This window comes from Planococcus citri, chromosome 5 (assembly GCF_950023065.1).
Source record: "Planococcus citri chromosome 5, ihPlaCitr1.1, whole genome shotgun sequence".
In the NCBI taxonomy this organism is placed as follows: domain Eukaryota; kingdom Metazoa; phylum Arthropoda; class Insecta; order Hemiptera; family Pseudococcidae; genus Planococcus; species Planococcus citri.
Window position 1 is genome coordinate 30,622,130 of NC_088681.1, and position 14,688 is coordinate 30,636,817.

Consider the following 14,688-nt stretch of genomic DNA (forward strand, 5'->3'; position numbering starts at 1 on the left):
TAGGAGTAGTTTGAGATTTGGGTTTAGGTGTAGGCTTGAGTTCAGCCTTTTTTCGTTTTTTGTATTTCTTTTTGCGTTCAATACAAGCTTTTTGTTTTTGTGTTTTCTCTTCAGACGAGTGAGTGGTTGAGCTCATTATTGACTCATATAGTTGTGTGTCAAATTTTTTCAAATTTTGTAAATTTAAACGTTGTTCTCGCGCTGTGTCGATTACCTTTTTAATAATCATTTGTGAGCCTTTGTCAAATACCGCTTTGTCAGGGTCTGTGGCTAATGGTATGCCTTGTATGCGTTGTACGTGCGAGTCGCTATCTTTGGTCGATGTAGATGAGTAGTTTTTTGTTAAGTGATTGTTTAGAATGTTTTTTATTTTAGTAATCATCTTTGCTTGATCGATGTACGAGTGTAAACGAGGATCTTTCCTCATTCTGTTTATTTTGTTTTAGGTCTAGAATAGTGTGAATTGTTTCACATTTATGACTATGTCAAATTTTAGATTAATTCAGTTAAATAAGAAATTTTATGTGTATTTTTCAATACTAGAAGTGGTCCTGCTTTTGTAAGGCATAATTTTTTGCCTATCAGTTTTCACTGTGTGACTGTTAATGATTCGGTAGTAGAACCAGATGTGGTAGATCAGTTGTGTAAACTGAGTTTTTCAGCCAATTAATCAACAATTGTATTGGTATACTCTAATTTTCTTGTTTATATGTGTGCAAATTTCACACTTTTGTACTCCTCTTGGAGTTGTAATATTTTTTCAAAAATTACTCTGTGGTAAAATGGTTTCTTTCTGGAGTTGAGCCAGTTGTTCTTTTTCCATCTGTTGACAGTGTAGTTTAATACTCTGATGGCATACATTTTAGTCTGAGAGACAATTTGTTTCATAGTCTCAAATGTGACTATTATTGCCATTAATTCGGCATAAGCCACTAGAGAAATTCTTTTTTCTCAGATTCATGTAAAAATATTTTTCTTGCCTCGTCATTGTAGACAAATCTGTTTTGGCAAATTTTCTCAGCAATTTTTTCAATTTGAATATGAAATCAGATGGTAGTTTTTATGAGACATGTTCTCATATTTTGAGTCAGGTTTGTTTGGGTTTGAAACCAAATGTGTCTAGATCATTGTTGATCTCATTTTCTTTTGATTCAATGTGATTATACTAATTTTAATGGATTGTGAAAGTGTAGGTTTCTTGTTAACCTGTGTAAGAAGTTTCCTCTCCATTTTGGAAATTTGTAAATCTCAGATAATTTTGAAAATAAGTTTAGAACATGTTTGTCCAAAAAACAATTTATTTTGTGAAAATCTTGCAATTAGTGTCTGGAAATTTTTTATTTCCAATTCTAGATCTTTTCGCATGTAGCACATTGTATTGGATGTACTCATCATTAAGTTCAACTTGTAGGGTTGGACCCCATTCATTTTTGCCATTTTTGGCAATTTGACCCTGAGTCAAATTGTAGATTGGTTTTAAAATCTGTGTAAGTGAGTTGATATAACTAATTAAAGTCACTGTTTCACAGTTGTAATGTGAATTGATCAGTTTTTGTGTGCTTTTCCACAAATTTGAGGAATTTTTCACCTCAAAATTTGCCAGTGTTGAAACTGAAAATATCACAGTATTCTTTGAGTGTTTTCTAAGCTTCATTAGCTTCTTCTAAAATGATTGTACATTCATCAACGAGATTTTTGAGATCGTTTCTCATGTTCTTTTTGTTTAAAAAAGCTCTCTAGCCTTGTTTTGCTCATAAGCTAAGTTTTTGTTCAAGTAGAACATTTTTGTTGTTGAATTAAACAAATTTTTTCTTATTTTTCTTTTCAACTTGGAGTTGATAAATAGTAGGGTGGTTGCGGGTTAGATGCCGGTGCGGGTTAGATGCCGGTGTGGTCACCAATCACTCCCTATCAACTCTTTCTGAAAACTGATTAGCACAGATTAAACCTTAAGGTGAACATAGTTTGTGTTAAAGTTTTGATCTGTGACGGTTATTGTTAACCTGGTTTGATTTGCAAATGAAAAAATTTATGTAGGTAAAACAGGTGATATTTTTTTCACGTAATTTTTGAAACGCATTTTTGCTACAGAAAAAGTTTTCCAAAACGGCATGTAAGTATCTCACGCATAAGTATATACCTTGAACTAACATATTCACGCAAATTTACGAAAATTTGTTTTGATTCTGGTGTGAAAATTGACCTCGCTATCTGATCCATCATTTTGGGATAGATGCCGGTTTTTGTGATCGGGATAGATGCCCCATAGTAATTAAATGAGAGTGAGGAAGGTGAAATTTTTTTTTGTCAATACTGCGGCAAAAAGTCCAAAAATGATGGTGGTTTGAATATTTTCAACCGGCGTGGTCAATTTTTGGAATTACATTCATTTTTAACACATATTGTCAATTCTTAAAAACACCTTTTTTATTTTTTGATTAATTAAACTTCCATTTTGAATTTTTGATGTTCATTTGATTTGTTGTGCATGAAATAAAAGGATTTCATGGAATTCAATCTTCCAAGAGCCTTTTTTGGGGAGATTTTGGGTAGAGGCATCTAACCCACACCAAATCGGCATCTAACCCGCACTGGGGGGATAGATGCCAGTAGGTGCGGGTTAGATGCCGGTCAAAAAGTGACCTTGTTTTTTTTTCAAATTGCAAAAAAACTACTGGATAAAAAAAATTACGCTTTTAGTATAATATAGAGGAATAATTGCTCTACCGATTCGCGCAAATTTGAAATCATTTCGATGAAAATTATGGCCGTGAGGCTCGAAAAACCGCGACACACCGGCATCTAACCCCCGACTATGGGCATCTAACCCGCAACCACCCTACATATTTTGTGGATTTCGTCATCCACAAGGTATGGAATTTTAAATAGTTGCCCCTCGTGATTTTCGAGGGTTGTGTTTAGAAATTTCATGGTCAGGTAACCAATCAAAATTGATTTTCCTGTGTTATCCTAAGCATATAATGGCATGTGTGCCGAATTTGTACCAATACAGGCACAAATTTCAACAATGTGTGTTATTATACCTACTAATGAGTTGTATACCATTTTTAACTTTACAGAATTTTTCAAATTATCATGTTTAATACTTCAGGGATCGTTCCCTAGTATGGTAAGTGATGAGTTGTTTCATCAGTCAATTTGATTGTTCAAAAAATAGGTAGATTTTCACCTTGGTCAATAATTCTATCTTTTCTTTTTCAAGGTCATCTAACAATTGAATTGTTTGTAATTTGTAATCAAATTATCATTTTCTTCAGATTGTACTGAATTGTCCGCGATGATTACTCTATTTTCATTTTCGTTTTCTTTTAAATTTTTGATTTTAAATGATGGCTTGTAGCCAAAATATTAGTAATCTCCTTCGTTTGGAGCTTTATATCTCTTGTTGAGCCTTATATTTTAGTTTTATTTTAGGAGGCTTGTTGCCTTTATTTATAACTTCTACTTCATAAATATTCAAGTCCATTAACGAAAGTATCGTTTTGTTTGTTTAATTTAATTTAAGAGTTTTCAGGTGATTGTTTCACTGTATCACGAACAGTAGTTCATTTTTTATCATAATTTTATTTATTTTTGTGTACCCCAATGGAGAGGTATGAGAGTATAATTTCAAAAATTTTTCAGCTTTTGCAGCTGTAATGTAGGTATTTTTCATTAAAAAGAAATTTTAAAGATCCTTTGTATTGACCCTAAAGATTATGAGTTGTTCTGAAATAATTGTTAGTTGTTGGATTGTATCCAATTATATGGCCAATGGAGCCACTAGGTTTATCATTATATTTCAATTTGAGGTAAACTGTAACCTCTAGAGCAGTGGGATTTTGATCCCAATTTTCCGATTAAAAATTCATTAGTGGTCCTTTGTTAGGTAAATAGTCACGTAATTTGCACGTTCTGGAATTTTTCATTTTCCAAGTGTAATAAAATTTGGCACAATAGGTCCTATTAATCACGTAGATGGCGAATTCAGGGAAGTATCTGTCAAAATCTGCATAATAATCAGGTGATTGTGATGATTTTCTCACTTTTCCCCTTCCTAGGAAGTATATGAAGTTATTTTCAACTCGAATGTAATCACCAAGTGTGATTTTGTAAGTAATTGTCACTTAATTTTCCCATCAGGGATGGTGGAAGGGATTGTTTCCCATTTTCAGATGAATTGTGATCTGATGTACCTATTATAAGTAATTACGATCAAATTATCTTGATTACAATGACAGATGTTGTTTAATTTGCAATTTATTATTTGTAGTAGGAAGATGTTTTCCTTGTTGAGAAAATTGTATGTACTTTACATGATTAATTTTGGAACAATACCCTGTGGTATAAATATCGATTTTATTGACTCAGTTTATATTCATGAAGAATAATTTTATTAAAATGACAAAAAAAAAGATTGGAGAAAATACGTAGCTGGAGCAACAGCGGCAACAATGTTCTTGTTTCAATACAGCAGCAGCGGAGGCAGCGATGTCTTTGAGTGCTGTGGCTCAGTGCATACTCGATTGCATTTTCAACATATCTTTTTTGAATTATTTGTCATTTGATTGGCATTTGTCATTTTTCAACTATTTGTTGTTGAGTTTCGAAAATTGATTTGAAGTGATTTTCTTCAAATATCCATGTCTGTTGTGAAGACTCAGTACTGAATTGGACAGATTATTTGGAGCAAGATTGTCCATGTTTTTGATCAGATTTTGTGTGATCAAGTTTAATATTGGTTTCATTACTACCATTCTATTTCTAGTACTACCTAGGCATCTGCCTTGTAGTGCCATTTTGTTGTGATTACTTGGTAGTAAATTTTATGTACAGTGACAAATGTTTTGAGACATTTACGTCATTAAAATATCAATCAGTGGTATAAAAATGTATTTTATTGGGTTAAAATTAAAATTACATTAATTCGTAATTTTATACGAAAAAGATTTCACATGAATCGCGCGTTCGTTTCAAAATTTATCTAATTTATTTTTATCATTTTTAACTGAAATTATTTTATTTACATTATAGTTTATTCTCAATTTATTTCTTTAGATTTTATTTTTGATGATTATTTGATAAATTTATTTTTATTCAAAATTTTATTTCATTTAAAATTTATTTTTTAAAATAGAGTTCAAGGGCAAACATGCGAAAATGGAATAAGACTACGTTGATCATAGGGTAGGTGGCGATGTTGCACACGTATGGTAGAATAGGCAGGAGTAGCAGCTGTTCTGGCTTGCACCAGCAGCAGCAACAGCAACTACTCGATACCACGTTGATCAAGTTTCCAATTGATATGGTTTTGTTTAAGAATAGAATTCATGTTAATTTCAGCAAAGTAGTGAGTTGGAAAAAAAAATTTACATCTCCATGTGGGAGGGAGAGAGGGAGGGATTATTTTCCCATGAAATGAATTATTCTGACTTGTGGCAGATATATCTTGGATTGAATCGTTTCAATCAGTAATAATCAAGGTTGTAACGAGAGGTATCATTTACGTACACAGCAGTGTGTGTGATAAATAAAATACGTTGGTGTGTGTAAACTGTAAACACGAGGCTAGCATTTCCAATAGCACGCAAAATTCAACAGAAATCCGTTGATTGGAGTAGTAGAGGAGGCGGCAACGTTCTCCTACGTTGAAAACAGCAGCGGCGGCGGCAACGATGTGCGCAGCAGCGGCAGCAGTACAGCAGTAATCATACGACACCACGTTGTGTGAATTTCTTGATTGAAATGAGTTCGTTTGAAATTATGTTAATTTCAGGTATTTTGTTGATTTTTTAATTTTTTGTTCTCCATGTAGGAGGGTGGGTGGGACCTTATTTTAAAGGCTATTAGGATTGTAACAATCCGCATTGGTAAGTAATTAGTTCTTCAACGATCTGGTTGAAATTTGGTTGATTGATGTTTACTCAGTTCTCATTGCTATGGTGGGAAGTTTCACCTTGTCTTCTTGTTCATTTGTTTATTATAATTTACTCACGGAGTATTGTTTTATTTCTACATGTTCAGTGACATAAATAAATAAATAAATAAAAAGCTTTATTTTACAAGTGTTACAAGCATACATAGATAACACTCGTGACCCTAAGATAGGGCAAAAGCCTCCCCCAGCCTGCACCATTCTTTCCTGTCCTGGGCGATCTTTTGAAAATGGTGATGGGTCAGTAGTTTCCTAAAGTCGTCCCTCCACCTAGCCCTCTGTTTCCCTTGCCTTCTTATCCCAGTATTGAACCAGAAAGTGACTTTTTGTGTCCATCTGTTGTCCCTTAATCTAGCCACATGACCCCCCCACCCCCATTTTTTTGCTTTTATCAGTTTGACTGCGTTTCGATTATTTTTCAATTTCATTTTTACTGTTTTGATTTTAATCCGATCTCTTTTTTTTAGATTTAGCATGGATCTTTCCATTGCATTTTGAGTAGTTCTTATTTTTTGTTCTATTTTTTTTGATATTGTCCATGTTTCAGAGCCATACGTAAGAGTTGGGAGGACGCATGTGTTGAAAGTTTCACTTTTTATTTTTGCTGAGAAGGGACCTTTGAAAATAAATTTTAGCGACCAAAATTTGTTCCAAGCCAGAGTTATTCTTCTTTCAATTTCTTCTATTTGGTTGTTTTTGCATGAGATCTTTTGTCCGAGATAGATTACACTTCCTACCGTTTCAATTTTTTCTTCATCAATGGTTATGTCGTATCTTTCATCCACATTGTTGAGCAATTTTGTTTTTGATAAGTTCATTGCTAAACCTGCGTTTTTTCCCTTTTCATTCAGTTCTGCTATCATTTTTTCAAGCTCCTGTTTTGTCCCTGCTACCAGTGTTACATCATCTGCAAATCTCAGGTTGCTTAAGTAATCCCCATTAATTTTCAAACCCCTTTTTTCCCATCCCAGATCTCTGAACACCTCCTCCAGACTGCTATTGAACATCAGGGGCGACAAGGGATCCCCCTGTCTTACTCCCCGTTGAATATCAAAAAGTTCCCCAGGTACGTCTGTAATTATTCGTCCTTTCAAATTGGTATATAGTTCTCTTATGATCCCAACAAAGAAGGGAGGGACCCCCTGTCTCTCCAAGGCCAACAGCAGAAATTTATGTTTTAGTAAGTCAAAGGCTTTAGTGAAATCTATGAAGGCTAGGTGGAGTTCTATTTGATACTCATTACATTTTTCTATTAATTGGTTTAGGACCTGAAGATGATCAATTGTGGAAAACCCTGAGCGAAAACCAGCCTGTTCTCTAGGTTGATACAAAAAATGTCTAAGCCTCCTCTCTAGAATTTTTGAAAAAATTTTAGAAATATTTGAAGTTAAAGAAATAGGTCTGTAATTATTAATTTTGTCCCTTTCTCCCTTTTTAAAGATTAAAATGATATCTGAATGTTTCCAGTCTTTGGGTATCCTTTGTTCTTTCCAGATTTTATTAAAGAATATGGTCAGCACTTTTATAACTATTTCCTCTCCTATTTTAAAGCATTCATTAGTAATTTTGTCTGGACCTGGAGATTTATTGTTTTTTAAGTTTTTTATAGCCCACTCCACTTCTCTAGATAGTATTTCAGGCTCCGAAGTCTCTATTCCTAGTGCATTTCCTGATGGATTCAAATGATTTTTATCTTCATATAATTTGGAATAGAATTGAGTTGCGTGTTCATTAATTTTGTTTCTATCATGAATTCTGTTATTCCTTTCATCAGAAAGGTAAGGAGTGTAAATTTTTCCCAGACATCGGTATTTTTTAATCTGCTTCAAGCTTTTGGTAGATTCCATAGTTTCAAGAATGTATTTTTCATTTTTTTCCTTGTTGAAAATCCTCAACTCTGATTTTATTCTTTTACTTAGTAGATTCAGTTCTATTTTTGTTTTTGTTGTTTTATGTTTTTTGAGTTTTAGTTTTTCTCTATCCTGTATCAAGATTTTTATATCATCTGGTAATTTACTGGGATTTAGTGTTTCATTTTTTATTTGAGTGTTTTCATTGGCATTTATTAAGGCTTTCACTATGAGTTTGTTTATGTAATCTGTCTCCCCATCCCAGTCTATTTCACTGAGACTTTTGTTTAGTTCATTTTGGTATCTACGCTTATTTTCCTCTGAGGGTCTTCCACAATTAATGGTTAGAGTTTTTTGGAGTTTTTGAGGGTTTTGGAGATATTTTGAGTTTGAGTTTTGAACCTCCAGAGTGCATGATATTACTCTATGATCGGAATTGTAAGGGAAATTATAAAGAACCTCAAAATTTGTGATATTTTTTGAGCTTAGAGGGGTTAGCATATAGTCTATTTCACTTTTGAATTCGTGGTTAGGTGCTTCCCAGGTCCATTTTCTATTGTATCTTTTTTTGAACAGAGTATTCACTACTTTTAAATTATTTTTTTGACAAAATCTTACCAATCGCCATCCTCTATCATTCCTCTTACCAAAGAAATATGGTCCCAAATTTGCTTTTTCCTCTTCATTTCTCTTTCCTATTTGGCTATTGAAGTCACCCATTAGGATGATTTGATTGTTTTTATCTTTTTTAATGTTATTATAGGTTTCTTCGAGTTCGTCATAAAACTTCTCACTCACATTTTCCTCGGAGGTGGCAGTAGGTGCGTAAACTTGAATTAGTGTTAGACAATCTTTTTTACCTGTCTTCATCACTAAAACCGCTATTCTGTCATTAATTCCTCTAAATTCTTTTAGTGACTTTTTGTACTTTTTATGGATCCAGAACCCAACCCCTTTTTGTCCAAAACTATTCCCTATATAACAGAGAAGGTTTCCTTCTTTCGTTTCAATTAAATTTTCCCCCCTTCTCCTCACCTCTCCCAGTCCTAGGATATCAATTTTGGAATTATCTAGAGCATTTTCGAGTTCGAGCAAATTTTCTTCATTTAAAAGGGTTCGAACGTTCAAACTTGCAATATTAATCCGATTTTTTCTTGTTTTTGAGTAGCTAAAAGTTGTTGGGGGAATTTGGTCTACCTGCCCTGATTGACCAGATCTGACTGGGCAGGCTGAGTTTGGCTTTTCACACTATCTTTTACTAGGTTTAGGTTTTGCATAATTTGTAATCTTGAGTTGCTGCTTGTTTGATTTCTTGTTTCTCGTATTTGCCGCTACTGGTTCAGTATCCGATCCATCTTCGTGAACTGTGCTCAAACTGCTTTGAAGTTTTTCCTGGAGGTGATTTATGTCATTTACACTCGTCATTCTGACTACCGGAGAGTCCTCCTTCACTCTGACCAGAACCTTTCCATCCTTGACCCAGGCAAAACGTATTAAATTATCCTTTCGAAGGTTCTGAGCGTATTTGAGGATTTTTGCTGTCTCGTACGATAGATGTTCACTAATGTAAATCGGCACTGGAGGGTTAATACCCAACATATCTGTTTTTGGTTTTAAGCGTTTTGCTCCGGAGATTAAAGATGACTTTTTGTCGTAATTTAGTAGACGAACTATTATCGGAGGTGTGTCTGATTTGGATGGTAATCTGTGTACTGCTACGATATCATATTCTTGTAAAGTTACTTCCAATTCTTTACCTAGAGTTTTCATTACATTGTATAGGTCTTCATCTTTTTGTACTGGAATTCCGCTTACGATAATGTTTGGCTTTCTTGAGTATTGCTCTAAGTCGTTGAAATGACTTCTCAACCATTTGTTTTCCTCGATAAGATAGTCAATATCCTCCTTCATTTGCTCATGCTCTGAACCAATTTTATCAAGTTTTACACCAATATCTTCGACTTTAGAGTTTGTTTGTCCTGTTGTTGATTTGATCTGCTTGAGATCTTGTGCCATATTTGTGACTAATTCCGTTAATTTATCCATGTTGGAAAGCGAATATGAAAGCGAATATGAATTGATTTGATCAGCTGATAACGAGGTGTGTGTATAAATACAGATGCTACGTTGTACGTTGTATCACTCTCGTTGCACGTTACACTACGCTCACGAAGCAGATAACAACCAAGCTATACCAAGCTGGTATTTGACACATTAACTGAACGCACGAAAACACGTCTAATACGAACAACTGCATTAGCCAAACTCCGTTCAGTGACATACGTAGATGATTAATATACAGGGTAGTATAAGTGAATGATTTTATTGAGTAAAATTATAATACATAGACGTAATGTTATGTTAAATACATACGAGGCACAAAAGTGCGCAAAAATCTACAAAGCTCGTATGATGAAACGCAGCAACGGCAGCAACGACATATACACAGCAGCAGCGTGGCCAGCACCACTACAACAATAGTGCCGTCAACACAGAAGCACGTTTCCACAATTTGGTGCTTTTCTTCACCTTTTCTTGGCACTTTTTCGAAAAAATACCTACGGATAGCAAGAAAAGCGCCTACTACTTATATTTAACACAACATAAAAGCTAATTTTTAAGGAGGAGAGGTATCCTCTGTAAAAATTTAAGCAACGTGGGTGGTACACATAGTTCGTTTCTAGTGAAACAATAAGCACTAAGTTGCACAAGTTGAGCGCCAATGTAAAGATATATAGGTAATTAATACCTTTAGGCAAGTTGCGCAGAAGCTAACTACTTGAAAGGAGACTTACCCCGGCTGATATATTATCTTTACCATAATAATAGTCTACACGCGGTGTATGCTTGGAATGATTTATTCACGTACGTTACATGTAGATTTAAACACAATAATAATAATTGCCTACTTCGGCGAAACCGTTTAACACAATTACACATATTAATATAAAAACACAATATAAACTCAAATTAACCAAGACACATATAAAATAATACACATAAGAAATAATAAGCTCAAATTAACCGTTTCATCTCCGAGAGATGCCCAATAAACTCAAATTAACTGACCCGCCACTACACAGTAGTACATGACGAATAACGGCCGCGGTGCCGATCGCCGAACACGTAGGTCCAGAGATCGACACCTTTCAGTGTTACCACCACAAGGGTGGTAACTTGTCCCTAATATCCCTTACAGGAACGGCATATATCCCTCTCACAATGTTACTGTAATAGATGTCATCATCGGTATAGCAGTAACTTTTCCTGAAAAATCAGAAGCTTATATAGTATATTCATTTGATGGATTATTTTGCAGGAGATATACCTAATACATAAATTGAGCCATTTTTTTTCTCAAAATCAATCTCGCGGACCCCGTAATGTTTTTGGTACCATATGGAAAAAATTTTTATCCCCTTTCCAGTGGTATCTATAGTTATTTTCAAGATCCGCATATGTGACCCCATTTATAAACAAAGGAAAATTTGGGACAGTTTGCCCCCCCCCCCCCCAAAAAACGATTCTCAGGATAGTATAAAAGTTATGGCAAGTTATACGTAGATCAAATTGCACATAAAATGGCTTTCTATCCGCATTTTCGGCTCGTAAAATTATAATTTTCTCAAATATGCGGATCTTGAAAATAATTGATACCTCTAGAAAGATGATTAAACTTCCTTCCATGGTATCTAATAGAATATTTTTTTGAAAATATGTATCACAACTTTTTCACGATATTTTTAACTATGTACTTTTTTTCAACCAAACTTTCAGAAAGTTCTCCAAATCTCCGCAGTTTCATTCTCACTGTTAGAACACTCCTTTCTTCACAAAATACTCTTATTCACTCAAAAATGATCCGCAACAGTTTTAAAAAGCAATGTACACCTTGTACAAGTACATAAAACAGATGATAATGATCATAACCTGGATCCAAAAACATTTTACGCATTTCTGTCATGGTTGTGCTCGAATTCCCAAATTTAAAATTTCGAGGGTCCACCCCCCCGGGGGGGGGGGGTTGGGGACATATTAAATAGCTCATATGAAAGAAAATTTTACATACGAAATAATTGTACTGAGGTATTTTTTCGATTAAAGCGATAGTAAAGGAGATAGACGCCAAAAACGATATTTGGGGTCAGTGATCTACAAAAGGGGAGAATTGGTAAAAATGGCGCCAACATTTTTGGTCAGCAATGTGATAACTTATTTCAATTTCACATTTTCGCTGTCATTTATTCAATTGAGCTTAGTTTTGACTCGTAGTGATAAGAGTAACTTTTATGAGGAGGAGGGGGAGGGGGAGGGGGCAAGTCTCCGAGTCCGCAAGGGAACTTGAAAGGGGGTCAGTATTGATTTCTACGCACTTCAGCTCTGTTTATGGTACATTGCGACACATTTTTCATGCTCATTTCATTATGACTCAAATTCAAAAGTTGTTCCTTTTGAGTGACATTAGGCTCACCCCCCTGGGGGTTGGCGCAACAAATCAAATGTTTCCTGATAGGAAATTCAACGTAGATTACTGTTTTGCCCTCATTTACGCGCTACGTCCTTTATTTGCGAAGATAGAAGACAAAAACGTGTTTTGGGGGGCTTGGATCCACAATGGGGGAAAACGCACAGCCTGGAGAGGACCGGACGCGCCGTATTCGTGTTCAGCACATCAAAATACCCCTATAAACCAAAATTCAGCTTGCCCGGCAGTCTTTCCCTATTCGATGGCTAATTCTACTGGACTAAATGTCTTTTTCGATTTTAGGCGAATTTTTGAAAATCAATTTTAGGCCAAAGATGAGGGGGAAAAATCAAAATTCTACCAAATTGGCCTACAAAGCTGAAACTTGGGATTTATCCTATTTTCGATCTGCCAAATGGTTGGAAATTGTTTCAAACCGTTTTGAGAAGTTCTGGAGTCTCCAGCAGATTTTTGAAACTTGAAATTTCCACAAAATTTCATCAAATACAGTTAGAAAGCCGAAATTTACTCTCCATTCCAATGGAGAGTAAATTTCGGCTTCTCATCTTCATTTGATGAAATTTCGTGAAAATTCCATTTTTCAGAAATCTACTAGAGGCTCTTGTAATTTTCACAAAGTCTCTGAAGACTCCAAAACGACTTGAAATCCACCTGCAGTTGACTCGGTAGGGTATTGAAATTAGTTTGCAGTATAAATTTCGACTTTCTAACTGTATTTGATGAAATTTTGTGGGAATTTCAAGTTTCAAAAATCTGCTGGAGGCTCCAGAAATTCCCAAAACGGTTTGAAACAGTTTCCAACAATTTGACAGGTCGAAAATAGGGTAAATCCCAAGTTTCAGCTATGTAGGCCAATTTGGTAGAATTTTGATTTTTTTCCCCTCATCTTTGGCCTAAAATTGATTTTCAAAAATTGAAAAAGACATTTTAGCGCTTTAAATTTTGACAGGTTACGAACGTTTACCTGCTCTTTCGATCTACCTTTGTACAGTTCAAAAAATTTCGCGCAAGTCCAATGTTAGAACGCAAAATTTGCGATTTCGGCTGACCTGTCAATCAAAATGGCGTCGTTTTGTAAGTAGGGCCACTTTTTTTCTAGAACAAGGGCTCGAAATGTTTCTTAGTACTCTTCTTCAAGAAAAGGCTTGAAAACTGGGTGTTTTTTCTACCCCCGACTCCTCTTACTCCTCCTTTCCCTTCCTCAGAATCCTTGAACATCGTAAAAATGTCAAAATATTGGGAATGAAATGAAAAAATTGGAAATTTTTCGAAACGAAATTCGAAGAACGATAAAAAAGTTGTAAAAAATGAAAAAAGGTCATCAAAAAAGTAAACAATTTTTAAAAAATGATAAAAAACACAGAAGAAAAAGAGAACAAATATGGCTTATTGAGGCAATTTTTGAGTTTTTAAAAAAGAAAAAACGAAAAAAAAAAACAAAGGAAAAAAGAAAAAGACAACTAGGTATAATTAAGTATCTTACCCATTTGTCTCCAGTATCTCCAGGAATTGACGCGTCTTCTTGGCTCTGAACCGATTGTCTTGAGGCCTTCATCTAAAAATACCGAAATCATGAGTGAAATTAACCAGGTAAAAATTGAAATTATGCCTTTCCAGAGGTACCTACTATTATTACTAACCTTCTCAATTTCAATCAATGATTCTAATTCATTCATGATGGTTCTTGGATTGTATTGTATTATTTTGGACCTGAACCAAAATCCGATTTTGGTGTATCCGTTTGCAAGCACGAGCGGTATGATTGGCATTAAATATTCCGGCTCGGCGTTTTCGTCATGCCCACAGTAGAGTACGTCGTCATCTGGCGGGAAAATGAAACGGGTAATTGGGCTGCAAACAGAAAAAAAATCGTAAAAATTGATTAAAAACACCTACATTACCAAAGGCAAAAAAATAATTGTGTACCTACCTAATGGTCATTGTGGTCGTCATTCTCAGTAAATGTTCCCTGTTATCTTTGCTTCCTCGCAATCTGGTAGCTAAAGGTTCGCTCGATTCGAAAAGATTCATATTGTTTGCGCCAACGAAGTTGTATGACAGCGAAATTAATGATGTCACTGGTACTTCTCGATCGACTTTTGTATTCCACTCATCCTTAATCGCACTGGAAAATTTCTTCAAAGTGAATTGATTCGAATAACTTTGGAAATTTCTCAACACGTGATACATGACCTGAAACATACATAAAAGGTACTTACATAACAATCGACGCCAAAAACTTCGTAACAGTATTGCAATGGGAAGCAGAAATGAGACGATTCACAAAATGGACTGGCGATTTGCGATTCAATGTTGCTATTTTTGATGTACATACATATGTACCTACCTACTTACCGCTGACCCAAAATGAAAATTTGACAAATGAAATCATAAAAATAAAATCTTTCGGACAGATT

The 14,688-nt window shown here is 34.9% G+C and overlaps 1 protein-coding gene across 1 annotated transcript; it reads right to left on the bottom strand.

Moving 5' to 3' along the window:
- Nucleotides 1–9,033: 9,033 nt before the first annotated feature.
- Nucleotides 9,034–9,831, bottom strand: LOC135848355 (uncharacterized). The gene has a single exon (XM_065368255.1). The coding sequence runs from the start codon at nucleotides 9,829–9,831 to the stop codon at nucleotides 9,034–9,036; it is 798 nt and encodes a 265-aa protein (XP_065224327.1).
- Nucleotides 9,832–14,688: the final 4,857 nt, after the last annotated feature.

Bases quoted from the DNA above. Each gene is read 5' to 3' on its own strand.
- LOC135848355 (XM_065368255.1), bottom strand. From the start codon at position 9,831: ATGGATAAATTAACGGAATTAGTCACAAATATGGCACAAGATCTCAAG.